Consider the following 22,330-nt stretch of genomic DNA (forward strand, 5'->3'; position numbering starts at 1 on the left):
ATTGGTGCCACGCCGGCTAAGCCAGTCAATATTGCACTTTTCTGGATAACCCCCGCCGTTTTTTGTAATCAACAGCGGATGCCTTTTTTTCGCGTTCAAGTACGAAGCTATGCTCGACTAGCTCCGCAGGCCACATCCGTAGGTGCCACATACTCCCTCCGTTCGGAATTACTTGTCTCGGAAATGGATGTATCTAGAACTAAATTACATCTAGATACATCCATTTTCACGACAAGTAATTCCGAACGGAGGGAGTACGTACGTACGCACGTATACATTGTGACGAGCTTCGAATGGGACGTAGATGGCCGAGCTTTCAACAAGCAGAAGCAACGGCAAATTTTCTCCGACGTCGGACGGGTCGATCCCTTCTAGCTACCTAGGAGCATCTCTAATAGACCCTTTAAATCGCGGAACTGAAAACATCAATTTCAGTTCACGAAAAACACATTTTAAGAGTCGATTTGAGTTGTAGCCGGATATACTTTATAAACTTAAACTGTAAAACTGAATATTCACATATATTTTTTCTCATGTCTTTTTCTTTCTCTCGCTCGTGTTCATGATCAGCTAACTCGCTCCTATAAAATCGGCGAACAGCGCACAAAGCGGCCAAATACGAAGCCGCTAGCATCTAGCTAGCTCGAAGCGACCAAATACGAAACCGTCGGCGACTAGATACAGCACACGAAGCCGAATCAGTCCAGGAGCTAGCTAGCTAGTTCCTCCGTCGAGCGCGGCGGCCTGGGCGGACGGCCGGCGGGCGCGGCGGTTGGGACGGGCGCGGCGGCCAGGGTGGGCGATCGGTGGCCGAGGACGGGCGGATGGGAGCGCTCATGAAGGTTTCCATTGCAGTTGGATTCACGCCAACAATCTTTCGCGTAATACAGGGTACCCTCGGATTGCCTTCAAAATCCTTATTTTCACGAGTTTGGTAGGTATGTTTTTCGTGCTCCTTAATTTTTTTATGGGTCAGAGTCATTTACGGGTTTTATTTGGGTCGTTTTTTTCGTCTAAAACTGTAAACTGACGATTATTTTATAGTTTCGCGTTTTAAAGGGTCTGACAGAGATGCTTTAACCATGTAGGCCTAGTAGTTAATTAAGCTCCTCGATCTAATGATCGTGGTCGTCGTTTTGCCCGTGGCTCCGGGCCACCTCGTCCTCATGGTCGTTGCCTGCTCTACCCGACGCCCTGCCCATGTCGACGGCCTCGCCGTCGTCTTTGGTGCCTTCCCGGCCTGCATTGCTGCCAGCCTGCCACGGACGCCGTCGGTCGGGAACCCCGGCGGGGCGCCGTAGTGCGTGTCGGTGTCGTACTTGACCACCACGTCCAGTAGCTCCACGCTTGCCTTGTTGCCCGTGTCGTCGGCGCTCGCTATGGCATTGCCATTGGCATTTGTTTTGCTGTTGGTGTTGCCGGCGGCAGAGGAGGAGGCGGCACCGGCGCCGGAGCCACGGCCGGGGTGGAAGTAGAGGTGATCGAGCTTGACGAAGTAGGGGCAGGTCTTGGCGTGCGCAGGGCGCTTCTTGCCGCTCTCCTTGGCCTTGCAGAAGTACTTGTTGATGTTCTCCCACATATCCTTGCACCGCGTCACGCTCCGGCCGCCGTACCCCGCCGCGGCCATGCGCACGGTCACCTCCTCCCACAGTGGAACCGGTTGTCCAGCCCTGACCGCACCTCCGGGTGCAGCTGCAGCACCGCCGGCGCGTCCTCCCCCGCTGAAGTCTCCGACGTGTTTGCCTGCAGTGCGTCTCGGTCATGGACGAAGCACCTGGATTGTTTCGTTTGTCCATGGCAGCATGGCGCGAGCTTTGGGTCCTCCTGACACCGTACTTATCTTTGGGCAATTAAGTTGGACTCATGTTAAGAAAAAGTTGGGCTCCTTCTGTCTACTCCCTTGGTCCTTTAAAAAGTGTAGTTCCTACTTTGTTGGAGGGTTAAACTATTTTAAAATTTAATCGAGTTTATGTAAAAAATATCAATGTTTGTGAAACCAATTAGATATATGATGGAAATATATTTTATCCCGAATCTAATGCTACTAATTTGATAGCATATTTTTTGGTGTATTGTTATATAAATACGATCAAACATAAAAAAGTTTAATATTCCAACAAAGCTGGAAGTACACTTTTCAAAGAATAGAGGGAGTAGCATTAAACTTTGGGCGATCACTAATAGATTGCTCCTGCATGGCATTTTCTTTAGGCTCGAATTTGTGGCTAGAGCGAGGTTCGTGACGGGAAGAAGAGTGTTGGAAACGGGGGAGGCAGCGGCACCCAAAACAAGGCCAGGGAGATGCCATATGTACCTTCCACGAGAACATGGAGAACTCGGATGTTAGCAACCCAGGCCCAGCTCCCGGTCTATCGACATACGTTCGGACGTTTTCGGTGTACATCAGACACTCCACTACAAGCAGAGAGCCCACAAAATCCCAAAAGACCGGCCTGAAGGGAGTGTGGCACTCTTCTTTATAAGGAGGTACTAGTCTCCTCCCGTATCCAAGGTGGGACTAAAGTCACTGGCTTGCCCAAGGTCACTTCGGACGAGCACTAACAGATTGCTCCTGTATGGCATTGGCTCGAATTTGTGGCTAGAGCAAGGTTCATGACGGGAAGATGAACGAGGCAGCAGCACCCAAAACAAGGTCAGGAAGATGCCATATGTACCTTCCACGAGAACATGAAGAACTCGGATAATTCACCCATACTGTACTTATTTCTCTCCCACATCTTTCGAGCAGAGTCGATGTCCAGCGGCCTCCTACACAAATCATCACACAAAGCAATCAAAATCCGTTGTTGATTACAAAAAATGGCGGGGGGCTACCGCAAATGTGCACTGTTGACCAGCTAGCCAACGTGGCGCCAATTGTCGCGTCATGATTTGCATTGAACCAAAACATCACATTCCTGCAAGTTCTAGGTGATGAGGGTGATGTTTTGCAAAGAGGTCTTAGACAGTTAGACTAAAACATCACATTCACCTATGGTCACCTCCCCAGGAAGCAAAGCAACAAACGTAATCAGTGTGGGTCAGCAGTGAGGTCGCCCAACCACTCCAAAAAAAAAAAACAAGCACTGAGGTCACCCTGCCGGCCTGGTGCGCGGCCTCGATAAGTAAACAGAGGCCCAACCAGAAGCCTCCAACCTTCTTCAAAACAAGTCGCAGCCAAAGCGTTCCGCTGTCCTCCGGTCGCTGCGCTGCCGTCGCACCAGCAGCCACAAGCAGCCTCGGCAGGATGGCTAGCCCGCAGTGCTGCGCAGACCCGCCGACGCTCAACCCCGCCGGCGGGGAGGGCAGGGTCGTCGACAGCCTCGGCGGGATCGCGGCGTACGTCGCCGGCGTCCGAGAGTCCAAGGCCGCCGTCGTCCTCATCTCCGACATCTTCGGTAAACCCCGCCCTCGACCAGAACCCTTACCTACTCGTTGACCCAAATGCTTCTCTGCTGGGGATGCTAGACACGATTGGTTAACAGCACTCCCTCTCTTCTGTTTGCAGGGTTTGAAGCGCCGATTCTGAGGTATACGTTTCTGTGCTGTGCTTCCTGATATCGCGACTTCTGTTTCGCACTGATATCTGTAGAGTCAGTATTCAGTATTCACACATACTCCCTCCATTTCCTTTTAGTCTCATATAAATTTGTATGAAGTCAAACTTTGTAAAGTCAAACTTCAACTATATAAGAAAAATATATCAACCTTCACAATATGATGCATCATGAAATTAATTTTCACACCATATAACTTTTGTATTGCAAGTGTTGATATTTTTAAGATAAATCTGGTCAAACTTTATGTAGTTTGACTTCAAACAAATTTTATACTTAGAGTAAAAAGAAACAGATGGAGTACTTTGGGAGAATGTACTATTGTAATGTCCACACAATTTATGGCTGGAATTTTAGGCGGGCTGTTAATTTTTTGAATAGTTTTTTTTCCCGCAAAAATATATATTTTTTGAATAGGTTTTAGTGGCCTTCTGTTTTATGACGGACTATGCCCTCTACTTTACTTTATCGCAACCAGCGAGTGTCGCCTATGAATTTCTGATGCAGTTTCTTTCCTCATGAAGGAAGATAGCCGATAAAGTTGCTTCGTCGGGATATTTTGTTGTGGTGCCAGATTTCTTACATGGGGATCCATTTGTACCTGAAAACGCTGACAGACCAATACAAGTGTGGATCAAGGAACATCCTCTGGTTTGTTGTCTTCTGATTCCCTCAAACCCTGTTCCTTTTATTTTTTCTTGTAAATGTTCAGGTCACTTGCCTTAGTTTATGTTTAACGTATATGTTTCGGGAGCTTTCCAGTTTCCATCGCATGAGATTGCTGGCCTTGGTACTTTGATTCAGACAGTGTTAACTAAGGTAACCAAGGGTGGGATGTGATGATAAAACCAATAGGTCCAAATCTAACAACATGTATATGTCAGCTTGATATGACTTTGCAAGAATATATGTAGAATATTGACTGATTGTTCACCTTCTCTTCCACCAATGTGGATACGCCCTACTAAGCGTGATATGGGTTTGAGTCTCCTCGCCTCCTAAGAATGGAATCCCCCCTCCAACCCAGCGGCGGCAGGATGAGGCAACAAGGGAGGGGGGAGGGGTGGTGGTCTAAGGGTTGTTGCCCCTGTGTCGCCTGAGGGTGAAGACACACTTATTTTTTGACAATGGAGTTGATTTATCCATTTCTGAAGTTACTTCTAGCTGAAGGTGATGCGGCATTATGGTTTTTAATCTATCTAATAAACGAATGAACTGTTCCTTTATACAGGGAAAAGCATTTGAAGAGGCAAAACCTGTTATTGCTGCTCTAAAAGAACAAGGAGTGTCTACTGTTGGGGCTGCAGGTTATTGCTGGGGTGGTAAGCACTATTTTGTTTTGTTACATCTGAACCCAAAATTCTAAGGTTTAACCTGCTAAGCATTCTGCTTCTTCTCCCCATATATCAGCAAAGGTAGTTGCAGAGTTAGCGAAAGCTAATGAGATCCAGGCAGCTGTTATGTCGCACCCTTCTGCTGTTACTGTTGACGATATCAAAGGTAAGATCTCTACCTTGAGAATTTAACATTGTTCCATTTGAAAGGCTTCAGATTCTTACACTATGACATGTGCTATATTTCAGAGGTGAAATGCCCCATCGCTGTACTTGGAGCTGAAAATGACAAAACATCCCCACCAGAATTGGTCAAACAGTTCGAGCAGGTTCTATCCTCTAACACAGGGGTAAGTTCTCATTTCGAGCAACCTTCAAGTCAACTTATGATGTTGGCAAGTTATGGAATACGTAATATTACTGAGGTTAAACTAAATTTGAAACTGCCCCAGTGCCAAGCCATATCTGATTAGTATACTGTTTGACTGTTCCAGCATAATGTGTTGCTACTTCCTCCCAATCTTAATTAGCTTTGACATCAGAGGAGCTATCAATCATCCCTTAATTAAGGGCAAACTAGCCTTTACACGCAATATTTTACTTTACGAGTCACTGGACCTAGCAGCATTTTATAGTACTAGTTATTATCCATGTGAATGACCAGTTTCTTGGAAGTAAGAAGGTATTACCATATATTCACCAGAAAGTGTAGTATCATAAGAAAAAAAAAGGAAGATTGATAAAAAGCAACCAGAAAGTACAGTAGAATGTCAGTAAATTGGAGACACACATTATCGGTACGACATTGTTGCAGAACCGGAGCTCAAAATCTTTCATCCTGATATGGCCTTTTATGACCTACAGATTGCTCACTTTGTCAAGATTTTCCCTGGGGTTTCTCATGGATGTCCTGTGAGATACAAAAATGAAGATGCAGGTGCTGTGAAGAGCGCCGAGGAAGCCCTGTCAGACATGATTGACTGGTTTAACAAGAACCTAAATTGAACCTGAATTAGCGGTATTTTTTTGTAATAAGCCAGTGTCACTCTTCACCAATCATCATGCAAACATCCAGGGTTTATGCTATTGTCTTAGCTATAGGGCCTGTATCAATGGTCGTGCAGGTGTATGTCATGTGCTAGTATACATTGTGTGCTTGCTCATAGCGGTCTCTGCTTGTACTGAACACATTACTATAATATTATTGCACTGAATAAAATGCGATTTCGTAGTTTTGAGAGTTGGCCCACTTGTCTGTTTGTCCTTATGTAATTTTTGTGGTGATTATTGCTCTCTCATTTTTCGTTATTATAAAATGATTGGCTCTGCCCACTCCAAAGCCTCAGGCCGCTGCCATCATCTCCAACACCTCCGGTAAGGCAACTGGTCTCCAACTGTTTGGAGAGGCCTCGGGCCTTAGGGTGAATTATCAGAAATCCTCGACGGTTTTGATACATGGCGATGAGTCGGACAGGAACCGTGTTGTCACATTGCTGCAATGCAATATTGGCAGCTTTCCTTGCAAGTATCTGGGTCTCCGAGTAGCCATTCGCCAACTTAGACATGTTGAGTGGCAACCTTTATTGGATCAAGCGAAGAAATGTGCCCCGGCTTGGCAAAGAGGTCTGCTACAACGTTCGGGACGGCTCGTTCTAGTTAAGTCCGTGATTGCAGCGAAACCTATTCACCACATGATGATAGCGGAGGCACCTGTTTGGGTGTTGGAAGAGATTGAGCAGTGGATGTGTGCGTTCTTTTGGGCAGGCAAAGAGAAAGTAAACGGAGGTCAGTGCTTGGTGGCCTGGAGTATTGTCTATAAGCTGACGTGGTGGGTGGTCTTGGGGTGCGTGACTTGAAGTTGCATGGCCTCGCACTCAGAGTAAGGTGGGAGTCGTTGAAGAGGACGGACCCGGGGAGGCCGCGGTAGGGGCTAGCTATGAACGAGGGCAGAGATGCTCGCGCGGTCTTCGATAGTCTGATCAAGATTGAAGTAGGGGATGGTACCAAAGTCCTGTTTTGGAGGGATAGATGGATACATGGATACATGGATTGGCGGCGGGTGATATAGCTCCTTTGATCCATGCACTAGTGGACACTCACACTAAGAACAGGCGTATTGTCAGCGAGGGCCTGGACAGTGGAAGATGGCTCAAGACGTGATGGGAGAGCTCACTTTTGTCGGCCATATGCAACTTGTGCATTTAAACTTGGCGATAAGCATTGTCCAGCGAGGTCCGAGCAGGGCTGACTGCTTCTCTTGGCCGGCCGGCCCCTCTGGGTTGTATACTGCCCGCTCGACATACCACTGCCTGTGCTTCGGGGCCCAGCGAGTTCCTTTCGCCACATGTATATGTAGAAGTTGGGCACTTCTCAAGTGTAAGATTTTTGTTCGGTTGGCGGTCCAACATCGCATCTGGACCTCGGATCGGGGAGCTAAACATGGGTTATAAGATCAGTCGTCGGTCTGCTACACTTGCCTTCAAGAGGAGGATAATGCCCAGCACATCTTGATCCAATGCGTGTACACATGAGAAGTGGGGCACGAAGGTTTCAATGCTTTGAACATGAGCATCAGGAGGCCAGAGGTGGACGGCACGCTTATGGACTGATGGCTGGATGCCAGGAGGGCTTTCACTAGGGAGAACAAGCATGGGTTCGACACATTCGTCTTCGCGGTAGTTTGGGCGTTGTGGAAGCAAAGAAACGCACGCGTGTCTAATAGAACAAGTCAACAGAAGACCACCCTCGAGCTGGTGGGTGCCATTGTGCGGGAAGTTCAGGAGTGAAGGACGACAGGAGTAGGAGTTGGTGGTTTGACATGTTTTGTGAGAGAGTAGGTTTAGAGTACACTGGCGTTGGTTGTAATTGGGTGTGGCCGAGAGTGGATGTTCGCATCCATTTCGAGGCTTCTTGTACATTGTTTTTAATCTCTTATCTACTACCACTATAAAAGAAAAAGAGGCGCAGATCCAAATAACAATAGCCGTCTATCTGAGATATCCAAGGGTCTAAATTATCTTCATGTTTAACGCAACAAGCCACGCAATAATTAAGCCACACCCGCGCCATCGCTAATCATACCGGACGCTTCGGAATAAAAAAACAACCAAACCGCTCCTGACACCACGCCCACACCACGATCTTTTTCGCCTGCTCCTCCGGGCGCCCCGCAACGGACGCTAGGACGGGCGGGCCTCCGCCGCCCGCCAATCCACCGGGCTCCGGCGCCACCCGCTGAGCACGCCCCTCGCCTACCCCGGGGCTGCTTCACCACCGAACGCCGCCACTTCACCGGGCAGCGCCGCCCAACTGCCGCCTACGACCTGCGCCCTCCCTGTCGCCCCACCCTCCCACCGCTCCATCCTTGGGTTCCCTCACCGAACGCCCTCCCGACGACCACTTCTCCACCAGCAGCGCCACCCCGCTCCTCAGCTGCACCTCCACCAGCAAATGGCTGCTTCGATCAACATCGACAGTTTCACGGCGGGCTGTTCTGCGGCAGGAGGATTCGCAGCGTGCTGGGTGGTCTCGGTGTCCGATGCCATCGCGGGTTGCCTCCACTCCCCCGCCGTCGCCGCTCAACTCGGTCTTCGTCGGCGCCGCTCATTTCGGCCTCTGTTGCCGCTCTCCGATCCTCCTACTTCGACCCCTCACCGGGTCCGTCCTTCTCCTTGCCAGCGACATCTTCCTCCCCACTCCACTTCTTGTTCCCATCTGGTTGATTATTGATTATTAACTTTTCGATTTTCTTACAGTTCTGACGAGAAGAAGTAGAGCTGGGAGGATGCGGAGGGAAGCGGATTTTTACTAGCTCATTGCGCGCGCAACGTATATCTGATCCACCCATCCATCCTAGACGTCAAATCAACATGCAGCTGGTCTCATGCATGCATGTCAACATCAATAGGTCCTATACTAGAAATCTGACACAAGGTACACAAGGCATCGGTGATGGGCTACTTCACCATATTTGCTAGCAAAGTTAATATATCACCACAACTTCTAAATAAACTATGCAAATTTGAATTCGTTTATGTATTTGAGTTTCTCACGGCTAGCTCTACGAAACAAGTCCAATATTGATATATTTCTAAAAAAGTTTCATAAACATTTCATCAAAGTTCAGACAAGTTGTTCATAAAGTTCTTCGGTTCCAGATACATTTTCTAGAGAAGTTCTTTAATATTTCGAATAAAGTGCAGAAAACCTATTTATAAAGTTCCTCAGCTCCTGGTCCAGTTTATTTATCACTTTGCAAATGAAAATGAGAAGTTCTTCACTATGCCAAGCAAAGTTCCTCACTGAAAACACTGATAATCTTCTAAAAAAAATCATATTTCAATTCCAGTTAAAAAAATATGTTCAAAAATTGAATAACTTGGTGTCAGGAGTTCAAATATATATAAAGTTTGAAAAACAAATTTTGATTAAACTGTTAAAAGACAACTAAAAGTAACAAAGTTTTTGAAGAGAGGAAAAACAACCTAGGCATGCAGGTGTACTATAGCCATGCATGTGTCAGTCTATAGGAAAGAAAAGAAAGGCAGAGGGGCATGCACATGCAAAGGGCCCGGATCCATATGTTGGAGCAGCTGTTGTGATTGGCGTTGCGCGCACAACCAGTTAGGAAACGCCTTATTCGGATGCGGAGTGATGTGGTGAGAAGCAACAGTTGCAGAGCATTAGCACTGCGGCAACACACTTCTATGATGGTGTAGTGCTTTCACAGACGAGGAAAAGAACGCATATACAAGCTCATATATTTGTTATCTTCTTTCCTGAATCATGATTCCTGTTCCGGAACTACTTCCATGTCCAATACTTTGGTGTCCGACCTTGGTATGTGTACAATTCAGTAGGTGTTCTACATTTTTTTCACAAGCATTGATGGTTAAATAGCAGCATCGTACAAAAATTGGATGAATTAATACGTCATGTGTATATTAGCATTGTTTATATCCCATCTTTTTTCCACCAAAAAAATCAACATTTATGCATGGTGATGGAAAGTAGTTTAATTATAGTCTTGCTATATAGTTTATCTTTCAGGAGGCTAGAAATGTATTTATATTCTGTGGAGATTAGAGAATTATTTTCTATTCTGTGGAGGCTACAGTTTCTTTTAATATTCTCACTTGCCCAAATGATGGGAAGTGAACAATTTTTTCCTTCACCAAAACTCTTCCAGGGAATCGTCGAAATTGTCAAAATTGTATCGTACTCATATAAAACAAACTCAGAATCAGGTTATTCAATACTTAGCAAACTTGCTGGATAGAAAGAACAACCGTAGTTTGGTTGGGTTCATCTTTGCACTGCTATTTGTAATGATGCTGAAAGATGAGTAATACAAGTTTTACCCACAGAAAGAAAGAATGTGAGCTCCTTAAAAGCATTATAATGCCAATTTATTGCCATTCTTACTCTTATATTCATGCAATGTTGATTTATGTTTTTATTGATCATTGGATGGACTATTTAAGTCTTGGTCGTAAGTATTTACTACCATTTATGAAGTTGGTAGCTCCTTTCGGACAGTATATAAACTTTAGTGCATCTTAATGCAGGTATTGGTTGTCCATTTCCTTTCTGAACACATGAGCTTTGGTATGGATCTTGGGAGCAAGTCATCCTCAGTTTGCTTCCAGTGGAGTAGGTATGGGAAGAAGTGAGCTGAACCATCTATAGATTAAAGCTATGCTATCTGAATAGTTTAAGTAAATTATGTCTTCTTGACTTGCTCTTTATGTGTTTGCCAGTGGCAGCAGTGGCCGGGAAGTGGGGGAATATTATGTCCTACCACACTATAAGGAGCACATGTCTGTAGGGAAGGAGTTTATCGAGGATCTGTGAGCCAATAAATAATACGGAGACGTATGATATCAATATGGAACCCAGCCCAATTTTGGTTCAGCACCTTTTTTTAGGAGCTCTTTTGGTGCAGGAATAATCAACTAAGATGACATTAGTAGTATATGTCAACGTACATGAGTTTGTGATGACCAAATATGAGATTTCTGGTGCTTAGGTGCGGGTGCCGTCGGTACTCCTCTGCTTCCCAACGGACTCCGACGTCCTGGTCTGATAGCAGAGAAGCCAAATCATGGCCAGTTCGTACCAGCACCAATAGTACTCCGGCAATCTGGGATGTAAGCCCCTTGTCCAAACCATCATGGTTAATCCTAATTTGCACGATCCTCTTCAGATTAGTATACAGGTATTGGGTCTACATGCCTGCAAGTGAGATGCATCTGAATTAGATCCGATTTTAGTAAATAGAAATCAGAATTGATTTATTCACCCTTTGGTGAGCGCCTATGTGGTTCGATTTTATAAGCAAAATTCAGTCTTATTTTTCTCTCAGCTTAGTTCCATGTCGATTTATTTGCAGATTAGTTACTAAAGAAAATGGTTTGAGGTCAAGAGTTGAAAGCCTGAAGCCAGATGTTCCTACGATGACCTACACAACTCTTGAGAAACAAAACCAACACATTATGTGCCTGCAAGATTGAAGATCGTACATGTATTTACTTTGCTCCAGGATCCTATAGTAGTGCATTACTCTGAAGGAAATATGTCCTAGAGGCAATAATAAAGTTATTATTTATTTCCTTATTTCATGATAAATGTTTATTATTTATGCTAGAATTGTATTAACCGGAAACATGGTACATGTGTGAATACATAGACAAACAGAGTGTCACTAGTATACCTCTACTTGACTAGCTCGTTGATCAAAGATGGTTATGTTTCCTAGGCATAGACATGAGTTGTCATTTGATTAACGGGATCACATCATTAGGAGAATGATGTGATTGACTTGACCCATTCTGTTAGCTTAGCACTCGATCGTTTAGTATGTTGCTATTGCTTTCTTCATGACTTATACATGTTCCTATGACTATGAGATTATGCAACTCACGTTTACCGGAGGAACACTATGTGTGCTACCAAACGTCACAACGTAACTGGGTGATTATAAAGGTGCTCTACAGGTGTCTCCAAAGATACATGTTGGGTTGGCGTATTTCGAGATTAGGATTTGTCACTTCGATTGTCGGAGAGGTATCTCTGGGCCCTCTCGGTAATGCACATCACTTAAGCCTTGCAAGCAATGCAACTAATGAGTTAGTTGCGAGATGATGTATTACGGAACAAGTAAAGAGACTTGCCGGTAACGAGATTGAACTAGGTATTAAGATACCGATGATCGAATCTCGGGCAAGTAACATACCGATGACAAAGGGAACAACATATATTGTTATGCGGTTTGACCGATAAAGATCTTCGTAGAATATGTGGGAGCCAATATGAGCATCCAGGTTCCGCTATTCGTTATTGACCGGAGACGTGTCTCGGTCATGTCTACATTGTTCTCGAACCCGTAGGGTCCGCACGCTTAAAGTTTCGATGACATTTATATTATGAGTTTATGAGTTTTGATGTACCGAAGGAGTTCGGAGTCTCGGATGAGATCGGGGACATGACGAGGAGTCTCAAAATGGTCGAGACGTAAAGATCAATATATTGGACGACTATATTCGGACATTGGAAATGTTCCGAGTGATTCGGGTATTTATCGGAGTACCGGAGAGTTACGGGAATTCGCCGGGGAGTATATGGGCCTTATTGGGCCATACGGGAATAGAGGAGAGAGGCCAAAAGGAAGGAGGCGCGCGGCCCCCCTCTGGTCCGAATTGGACAAGGGGTGCAGCCCCCCTTTCCTTCTTCCTCTCCTCCTCTTTCCTTCTCTCCTACTCCAACAAGGAAAGGAGGAATCCTACTCCCGGTGGGAGTAGGACTCCCCCCTTGGTGCGCCCTCCTCCTAGGCCGGCCGCCTCCCCCCTTGCTCCTTTATATACAGGGGCAGGGGGGCACCCCATGGACACAACAATGGATCATTGATCTCTTAGCCGTGTGCGGTGCCCCCCCTCCAACATAATCCTCGATAATATTGTAGTGGTGCTTAGGCGAAGCCCTGCGACAGTACAACATCAAGATCGTCACCACGCCGTCGTGCTGACAGAACTCTTCCCCGACATTCTACTGGATCAGAGTCCTGGGATCGCCATCGAGCTGAACGTGTGCTAGAACTCGGAGGTGTCGTAGTTTCGGTGCTTGATCGGTCGAGCCGTGAAGACGTATGACTACATCAACCGCGTTGTGCTAACGCTTCCGCTTTCGGTATACGAGGGTACGTGGACAACACTCTCCCCTCTCGTTGCTATGCATCACCATGATCTTGTGTGTGCGTAGGAATTTTTTTGAAATTACTACGTTCTCCAATAGTGGCATCCGGGCCTAGGTTTTATGCGTTGATGTTGTGCACGAGTAGAACAGAAGTGAGTTGTGGGCGATATAAGTCATACTGCTTACCAGCATGTCATACTCTGGTTCGGCGGTATTGTTGGATGAAGCGGCCCGGACCGACATTACGCGTACGCTTACGCGAGACTGGTTCTACCGACGTGCTTTGCACACAGGTGGCTGGCGGGTGTCAGTTTCTCCAACTTTAATTGAACCAAGTGTGGCTACGCCCGGTCCTTGCGAAGGTTAAAACAGCACCAACTTGACAAACTATCGTTGTGGTTTTGATGCGTAGGTAAGAACGGTTCTTGCTAAAGCCTGTAGCAGTCACATAAAACTTGCAACAACAAAGTAGAGGACGCCTAACTTGGTTTTGCAGGGCATGTTGTGATGTGATATGGTCAAGACATGATGCTAAATTTTATTGTATGAGATGATCATGTTTTGTAACCGAGTTATCGGCAACTGGCAGGAGCCATATGGTTGTCGCTTTATTGTATGCAATGCAATTGCGCTGTAATGCTTTACTTTATCACTAAGCGGTAGCGATAGTCGTGGAAGCATAAGATTGGCGAGACGACAACGATGCTACGATGGTGATCAAGGTGTCGCGCCGGTGACGATGGTGATCATGACGGTACTTCGGAGATGGAGATCATAAGCACAAGATGATGATGGCCATATCATATCACTTATATTGATTGCATGTGATGTTTATCTTTTATGCATCTTATCTTGCTTTGATTGACGGTAGTATTATAAGATGATCTCTCACTAAATTTCAAGATAAAAGTGTTCTCCTTGAGTATGCACCGTTGCCAAACTTCGTCCTGCCCAGACACCACGTGATGATCGGGTGTGATAAGCTCTACGTCCATCTACAACGGGTGCAAGCCAGTTTTGCACACGCAGAATACTCAGGTTAAACTTGACGAGCCTAGCATATGCAGATATGGCCTTGGAACACTGAGACCGAAAGGTCGAGCGTGAATCATATAGTAGATATGATCAACATATTGATGTTCACCATTGAAAGCTACTCCATTTCATGTGATGATCGGTTATGGTTTAGTTGATTTGGATCACGTGATCACTTAGAAGATTAGAGGGATGTCTTTTTAAGTGGGAGTTCTTAAGTAATATGATTAATTGAACTTAAATTTATCATGAACTTAGTCCTGGTAGTATTAGCATATCTATGTTGTAGATCAATAGCTCGCGTTGTTGCTTCCCTATGTTTATTTTGATATGTTCCTAGAGAAAAATTAAGTTGAAAGATGTTAGTAGCAATGATACGGATTGGATCCGTGATCTGAGGTTTATCCTCATTGCTGCACAGAAGAATTATGTTCTTGATGCACCGCTAGGTGACAGTGAAGGAAATATGCCCTACAGACAATAATAATGTTATTATTTTATTTCCTTATATCATGATAAATGTTTATTATTCATGCTAGAATTGTATTATCTGGAAACATAATACTTGTGTGAATACATAGACAAACTAAACGTCACTAGTATGTCTCTACTTGACTAGCTCGTTAATCAAAGATGGTTATGTTTCCTAACCATAGACATGTGTTATCATTTGATTAACGGGATCACATTATTAGGAGAATGATGTGATTGACATGACCCATTCCATTAGCTTAGCACCCGATCATTTAGTGTGTTGCTATTGCTTTCTTCATGACTTGTACATGTTCCTATGACTATGAGATTATGCAACTCCCGTTTGCCAGAGGAACACTTTGTGTGCTACCATACGTCACAACATAATTGGGTGATTATAAAGGAGCTCTACAGGTGTCTCCAAAGGTACATGTCGGGTTGGCGTATTTCGAGATTAGGATTTGTCACTCCGATTGTCGGAGAGGTATCTCTGGGCCCTCTCGGTAATGCACATCACATAAGCCTTGCAAGCATTGCAACTAATGAGTTAGTTGCGAGATGATGTATTACGAAACGAGTAAAGAGACTTGCCGGTAACGAGATTGAACTAGGTATTGAGATACCGACGATCGAATCTCGAGCAAGTAACATACCGATGACAAAGGGAACAACGTATGTTGTTATGCGGTCTGACCGATAAAGATCTTCGTAGAATATGTGGGAGCCAATATGAGCATCTAGGTTCCGCTATTGGTTATTGACCGGAGACGTGTCTCGGTCATGTCTACATTGTTCTCGAACCCATAGGGTCCGCACGCTTAAGGTTTCGATGATAGTTATATTATGAGTTTATGAGTTTTGATGTACCGAAGTTAGTTCGGAGTCCCGTATGTGATCACGGACATAACGAGGAGTCTCGAAATGGTCGAGACATAAAGATTGATATATTGGACGGCTATATTCGGACACCGGAAGTGTTCTGGGTGATTTTGGAGAAAACCGGAGAGTCGGAGGGTTACCGGAAACCTACCGGGAGAAGTAATGGGCCATATGGGCCTTAGTGGAGAGAGAGAGGGGCAGCAAGGATGGGCCGCGCGCCTCCTCCCCCTAGTCTGAATTGGACTAGGAGAGGGGGGGCGGCGCCCCCCTTTCCTTCTCCCTCCCCACTTCCTTCCCCCTCCTAGTAGGAGTCCTACTCCTACTAGGAGGAGGACTCCTCCTTGGCGCACCTAGAGGGTCGGCCGGCCTCCTCCCCTTGCTCCTTTATATACGGGGGCAGGGGGCACCCCTAGAGACACAAGTTGATCCACGTGATCATATTCTTAGCCATGTGCGGTGCCCCCTTCCACCATAATCCTCGATAATATTGTAGCGGTGCTTAGGCGAAGCCCTGCGACGGTAGTACATTAAGATCGTCACCACGCCGTCATGCTAACGGAACTCTTCCTTGACACTTTGCTGGATCGGAGTCCGGGGATCGTCATCGAGCTGAACGTGTGCTAAAACTCGAAGGTGCCGTAGTTTCGGTGCTTGATCGGTCGGGCCGTGAAGACGTGCGACTACATCAACCGCGTTGTGCTAACGCTTCCGCTGTCGGTCTACAAGGGTACGTAGATCACACTCTCCCCTCTCGTTGCTATGCATCACCATGATCTTGCGTGTGCATACGATTTTTTTTTAAATTACTACGTTCCCCAACAGTGGCATCCGAGCCTAGGTTTTATGTGTTGATGTTATTTGCACGAGTAGAACACAAGTGAGTTGTGGGCGATATAAGTCATACTGCTTACCAGCATGTCATACTTTGGTTCGGCGGTATTTTTGGACGAAGAGGCCCGGACCGACATTACGCGTACGCTTACGTGAGACCGGTTCTCCCGACGTGCTTTGCACAAAGGTGGCTAGCGGGTGACAGTTTCTCCAACTTTAGTTGAACCGAGTGTGGCTATGCCCGGTCCTTGAGAAGGTTAAAACAGCACCAACTTGACAAACTATCGTTGTGGTTTTGATGCGTAGGTAAGATTGGTTCTTGCTTAAGCCCGTAGCAGCCACGTAAAACTTGCAACAACAAAGTAGAGGACGTCTAACTTGTTTTTGCAGGGCATGTTGTGATGTGATATGGTCAAGACATGATGCTAAATTTTATTGTATGAGATAATCATGTTTTGTAACCAAGTTATCGGCAACTGGCAGGAGCCATATTGTTGTCGCTTTATTGTATGCAATGCAATTGTGCTGTAATGCTTTACTTTATCACTAAGCGGTAGCGATAGTCGTGGAAGCATAAGATTGGCGAGACAACAATGATGCTACGATGGTGATCAAGGTGTCGCGCCGGTGACGATGGTGATCATGACGGTGCTTCGAAGATGGAGATCACAAGAACAAGATGATGATGGCCATATCATATCACTTATATTGATTGCATGTGATGTTTATCTTTTATGCATCTTATCTTGCTTTGATTAACGGTGGCATTTTAAGATGATCTCACTAATTATCAAGAAGTGTTCTCCCTGAGTATGCACCGTTGCGAAAGTTCTTCGTGCCGAGACTCCACGTGATGATCGGGTGTGATAGGCTCTACGTTCAAATACAACGGGTGCAAACAGTTGCACACGTGGAATACTCAGGTTATACTTGACGAGCCAAGCATATACAGATATGGCCTCGGAACACGGAGACCGAAAGGTCGAGCGTGAATCATATAGTAGATATGATCAACATAGTGATGTTCACCAATGAAACTACTCCATCTCACGTGATGATCGGACATGGTTTAGTTGATTTGGATCGCGTAATCACTTAGAGGATTAGAGGGATGTCTATCTAAGTGGGAGTTCTTTAGTAATATGATTAATTGAACCTAAATTTATCATGAACTTAGTACCTGATAGTATCTTGCTTGTTTATGTTTGATTGTAGATAGATGACCCGTGTTGTTGTTCCGTTGAATTTTAATGCGTTCCTTGAGAAAGCAAAGTTGAAAGATGATGGTAGCAACTACACGGACTGGGTCCGTAACTTGAGGGTTATCCTCATTGCTGCACAGAAGAATTATGTCCTGGAAGCACCGCTGGGTGCCAGGCCTGCTGCTGGATCAACACCAGATGTTATGAACGTCTGGCAGAGCAAAGCTGATGACTACTCGATAGTTCAGTGTGCCATAATTTAGGGCTTAGAATCAGGACTTCAACGATGTTTTGAACGTCATGGAGCATATGAGATGTTCGAGGAGTTGAAGTTAATATTTCAAGCAAATGCCCGGATTGAGAGATATGAAGTCTCCAATAAGTTCTATAGCTGCAAGATGGAGGAGAACAGTTCTGTCAGTGAGCATATACTCAAAATGTCGGTATAATAATCACTTGATTCAATTGGGAGTTAATCTTCCAGATGATTGCGTCATTGACAGAATTCTCCAATCACTGCCACCAAGCTACAAGAGCTTTGTGATGAACTATAATATGCAAGGGATGAATAAGACTATTCCCGAGCTCTTCGCAATGCTGAAAGCTGCGGAGGTAGAAATCAAGAAGGAGCATCAAGTGTTGATGGTAAACAAGACCACTAGTTTCAAGAAAAAGGGCAAAGGGGAGAAGAAGGGGAACTTCAAAAAGAACAGCAAGCAAGTTGCTACTCAAGAGAAGAAACCCAAACCTGGACCTAAGCCTGAAACTGAGTGCTTCTACTGCAAGCAGACTGGTCACTGGAAGCGGAACTGCCCCAAGTATTTGGCGGATAAGAAGGATGGCAAGGTGAACAAAGGTATATGTGATATACATGTTATTGATGTGTACCTTACTAATGCTCGCAGTAGCACCTGGGTATTTGATACTGGTTCTGTTGCTAACATTTGCAACTCGAAACAGGGACTACGGATTAAGCGAAGATTGGCTAAGGACGAGGTGACGATGCGCGTGGGAAATGGTTCCAAAGTCGATGTGATCGCGGTCGGCACGCTACCTCTACATCTACCTTCGGGATTAGTATTAGACCTAAATAATTGTTATTTGGTGCCAGCGTTAAGCATGAACATTATATCTGAATCTTGTTTAATGCGAGACGGTTATTCATTTAAATCAGAGAATAATGGTTGTTCTATTTATATGAGTAATATCTTTTATGGTCATGCACCCTTAAAGAGTGGTCTATTCTTATTAAATCTCGATAGTAGTGACACACATATTCATAATGTTGAAGCCAAAAGATGCAGAGTTGATAATGATAGTTCAACTTATTTGTGGCACTGCCATTTGGGTCATATTGGTGTAAAGCGCATGAAGAAACTCCATACTGATGGACTTTTGGAACCACTTGATTATGAATCACTTGGTACTTGCGAACCGTGCCTTATGGGTAAGATGACAAAAACACCGTTCTCCGGTACTATGGAGAGAGCAACATATTTGTTGGAAATCATACATATAGATGTATGTGGTCCGATGAATATTGAGGCTCATGGCGGATATCGTTATTTTCTCACCTTCACGGTGTTGGAAATATGCCCTAGAGGCAATAATAAAAGTATTATTATTATATTTCCTTGTTCATGATAATTGTCTTTTATTCATGCTATAACTGTATTATCCGGAAATCGTAATACACGTGTGAATACATAGACCACAATATGTCCCTAGTGAGCCTCTAGTTGACTAGCTCGTTGTGATCAACAGATAGTCATGGTTTCCTGGCTATGGACATTGGATGTCGTTGATAACGGGATCACATCATTAGGAGAATGATGTGATGGACAAGACCCAATCCTAAGACTAGCACAAAAGATCGTGTAGTTCATTTGCTAGAGCTTTGCCAATGTCAAGTATCTCTTCCTTCGACCATGAGATCGTGTAACTCCTGGATACCGTAGGAGTGCTTTGAGTGTATCAAACGTCACAACGTAACTGGGTGACTATAAAGGTGCACTACAGGTATCTCCGAAAGTATCTATTGTTTTATGCGGATCGAGACTGGGATTTGTCACTCCGTGTAAACGGAGAGGTATCTCTGGGCCCACTCGGTAGGACATCATCATATGCGCAATGTGACCAAGGAGTTGATCACGGGATGATGTGTTACGGAACGAGTAAAGTGACTTGCCGATAACGAGATTGAACAAGGTATTGGATACCGACGATCGAATCTCGGGCAAGTAAAATACCGCTAGACAAAGGGAATTGTATACGGGATTGATTGAGTCCTTGACATCGTGGTTCATCCGATGAGATCATCGTGGAACATGTGGGAGCCATCATGGGTATCCAGATCCCGCTGTTGGTTATTGACCGGAGAACGTCTCGGTCATGTCTGCATGTCTCCCGAACCCGTAGGGTCTACACACTTAAGGTTCGATGACGCTGGGGTTATAAAGGAAGCTTGTATGTGGTTACCGAATGTTGTTCGGAGTCCCGGATGAGATCCCGGACGTCACGAGGAGTTCCGGAATGGTCCGGAGGTAAAGATTTATATATAGGAAGTCCTGTTTCGGCCATCGGGACAAGTTTCGGGGTCATCGGTATTGTACCGGGACCACCGGAAGGGTCCCGGGGGCCCACCGGGAGAAGAGGCCCATGCGCCAAGATAAAAGGAAAAAGGGGAGAGTCCTAAAGGGGGAAGGCACCTCCGAGGTGCCTTGGGGAGGATGGACTCCTCCCCATCCTTAGCCGCACCCCTTCCTTGGAGGAGGGGGCAAGGCTGCGCCTCCCCCCTCTCCCTTGGCCCTATATATAGTGGGGAAAAGGAGGAGCAATCATACCTAAGGCCTTTGGTTGCCTCCCTCTCCCTCCCGTGACACATCTCCTCTCCCGTAGGTGCTCGGTGAAGCCCTGCAGGATGGCCACGCTCCTCCATCACCACCACGCCGTTGTGCTGCTGCTGGATGGAGTCTTCCTCAACCTCTCCCTCTCTCCTTGCTGGATCAAGGCGTGGGAGACGTCACCGGGCTGTACGTGTGTTGAACGCGGAGGTGCCGTCCGTTCGGCACTTGATCATCGGTGATCTGAATCACGACGAGTACGACTCCATCAACCCCGTTCACTTGAACGCTTCCGCTTAGCGATCTACAAGGGTATGTAGATGCAAACTCTCCTCTCCTTTCTACTCGTTGCTGGTCTCTCCATAGATAGATCTTGGTGTTACGTAGGAAAAATTTTGAATTTCTGCTACATTCCCCAACAGTGGCATCATGAGCTAGGTCTATTGCGTAGATTCTATGCACGAGTAGAACACAAAGTAGTTGTGGGCGTTGATTTTGTTCAATATGCTTGCCGTTACTAGTCTTATCTTGATTCGGCGGCATCGTGGGATGAAGCGGCCCGGACCGACCTTACACGTACTCTTACGTGAGACTGGTTCCACCGACTGACATGCACTAGATGCATAAGGTGGCTAGCGGGTGTCTGTCTCTCCTACTTTAGTCGGATCGGATTCGATGAAAAGGGTCCTTATGAAGGGTAAATAGCAATTGGCATATCACGTTGTGGTCTTTGCGTAGGTAAGAAACGTTCTTGCTAGAAACCCATAGCAGCCACGTAAAACATGCAAACAACAATTAGAGGACGTCTAACTTGTTTTTGCAGGGTATGCTATGTGATGTGATATGGCCAAAAGGATGTGATGAATGATATATGTGATGTATGAGATTGATCATGTTCTTGTAATAGGATTCACGACTTGCATGTCGATGAGTATGACAACCGGCAGGAGCCATAGGAGTTGTCTTTATTTATTGTATGACCTGCGTGTCATTTAACAACGCCATGTAAATTACTTTACTTTATTGCTAAACGCGTTAGCCATAGAAGTAGAAGTAGTCGTTGGCGTGACAACTTCATGAAGACACGATGATGGAGATCATGATGATGGGGATCATGGTGTCAAGCCGGTGACAAGATGATCATGGAGCCCCGAAGATGAAGATCAAAGGAGCTATATGATATTGGCCATATCATGTCACTACTCTATTTGATTGCATGTGATGTTTATCATGTTTATGCATCTTGTTTGCTTAGAACGACGGTAGTAAATAAGATGATCCCTTACAACAATTTCAAGAAGTGTTCTCCCCTAACTGTGCACCATTGCTACAGTTCGTCGCTTCTAAGCACCACGTGATGATCGGGTGTGATGGATTCTTACGTTCACATACAACGGGTGTAAGACAGTTTTACACAGCGAAAACACTTAGGGTTAACTTGACGAGCCTAGCATGTACAGACATGGCCTCGGAACACGGAGACCCAAAGGTCGAGCATGAGTCGTATAGAAGATACGATCAACATGAAGATGTTCACCGATGATGACTAGTCCGTCTCACGTGATGATCGGACACGGCCTAGTTTGACTCGGATCATGTGATCACTTAGATGACCAGGGGGATGTCTATCTGAGTGGGAGTTCATAAGATGAACTTAATTATCCTGAACATAGTCAAAAGACCTTTTGCAAATTATGTCGTAGCTCGCGTTTTAGTTCTACTGTTTTAGATATGTTCCTAGAGAAAATATAGTTAAAAGTTGAAAGTAGCAATTATGCGATCAGTAGAAAGCTTATGTCCTTAATGCACCGCTCAGTATGCTGAACCCCAAACGTCGTTTGTGGATGTTGCGAACATCGGACATACACGTTTTGATAACTACGTGATAGTTCAGTTAAATGGTTTAAGTAGAGGCACCAAAGACGTTTTCGAAACGTCGCGGAACATATGAGATGTTTCGAGGGCTGAAATTAGGATTTCAGGCT

General features: G+C 45.4%; 2 protein-coding genes across 2 annotated transcripts; one reads left to right on the plus strand and one right to left on the minus strand.

Moving 5' to 3' along the window:
• Positions 1–1,115: 1,115 nt before the first annotated feature.
• LOC119278511 (trihelix transcription factor GTL2-like) lies at positions 1,116–1,648 on the minus strand. Its single transcript, XM_037559856.1, has 2 exons — positions 1,264–1,648; positions 1,116–1,231 (listed from the first exon to the last, which is right to left on the minus strand). The coding sequence occupies exons 1-2, from the start codon at positions 1,625–1,627 to the stop codon at positions 1,116–1,118; spliced, it is 480 nt and encodes a 159-aa protein (XP_037415753.1). The 5' UTR covers positions 1,628–1,648.
• Positions 1,649–3,165: 1,517 nt separating this feature from the next.
• Positions 3,166–6,122, plus strand: LOC119278503 (endo-1,3;1,4-beta-D-glucanase-like). The gene is made up of 7 exons (XM_037559848.1): positions 3,166–3,398; positions 3,509–3,530; positions 4,082–4,208; positions 4,789–4,879; positions 4,968–5,057; positions 5,141–5,241; positions 5,756–6,122. Exons 1-7 carry the CDS (start codon positions 3,248–3,250, stop codon positions 5,894–5,896), a joined length of 723 nt encoding a protein of 240 aa, XP_037415745.1. The 5' UTR covers positions 3,166–3,247; the 3' UTR covers positions 5,897–6,122.
• The last annotated feature ends 16,208 nt before the right edge of the window (positions 6,123–22,330 follow it).

This window comes from Triticum dicoccoides, chromosome 1A (assembly GCF_002162155.2).
Source record: "Triticum dicoccoides isolate Atlit2015 ecotype Zavitan chromosome 1A, WEW_v2.0, whole genome shotgun sequence".
Lineage (NCBI taxonomy): Eukaryota > Viridiplantae > Streptophyta > Magnoliopsida > Poales > Poaceae > Triticum > Triticum dicoccoides.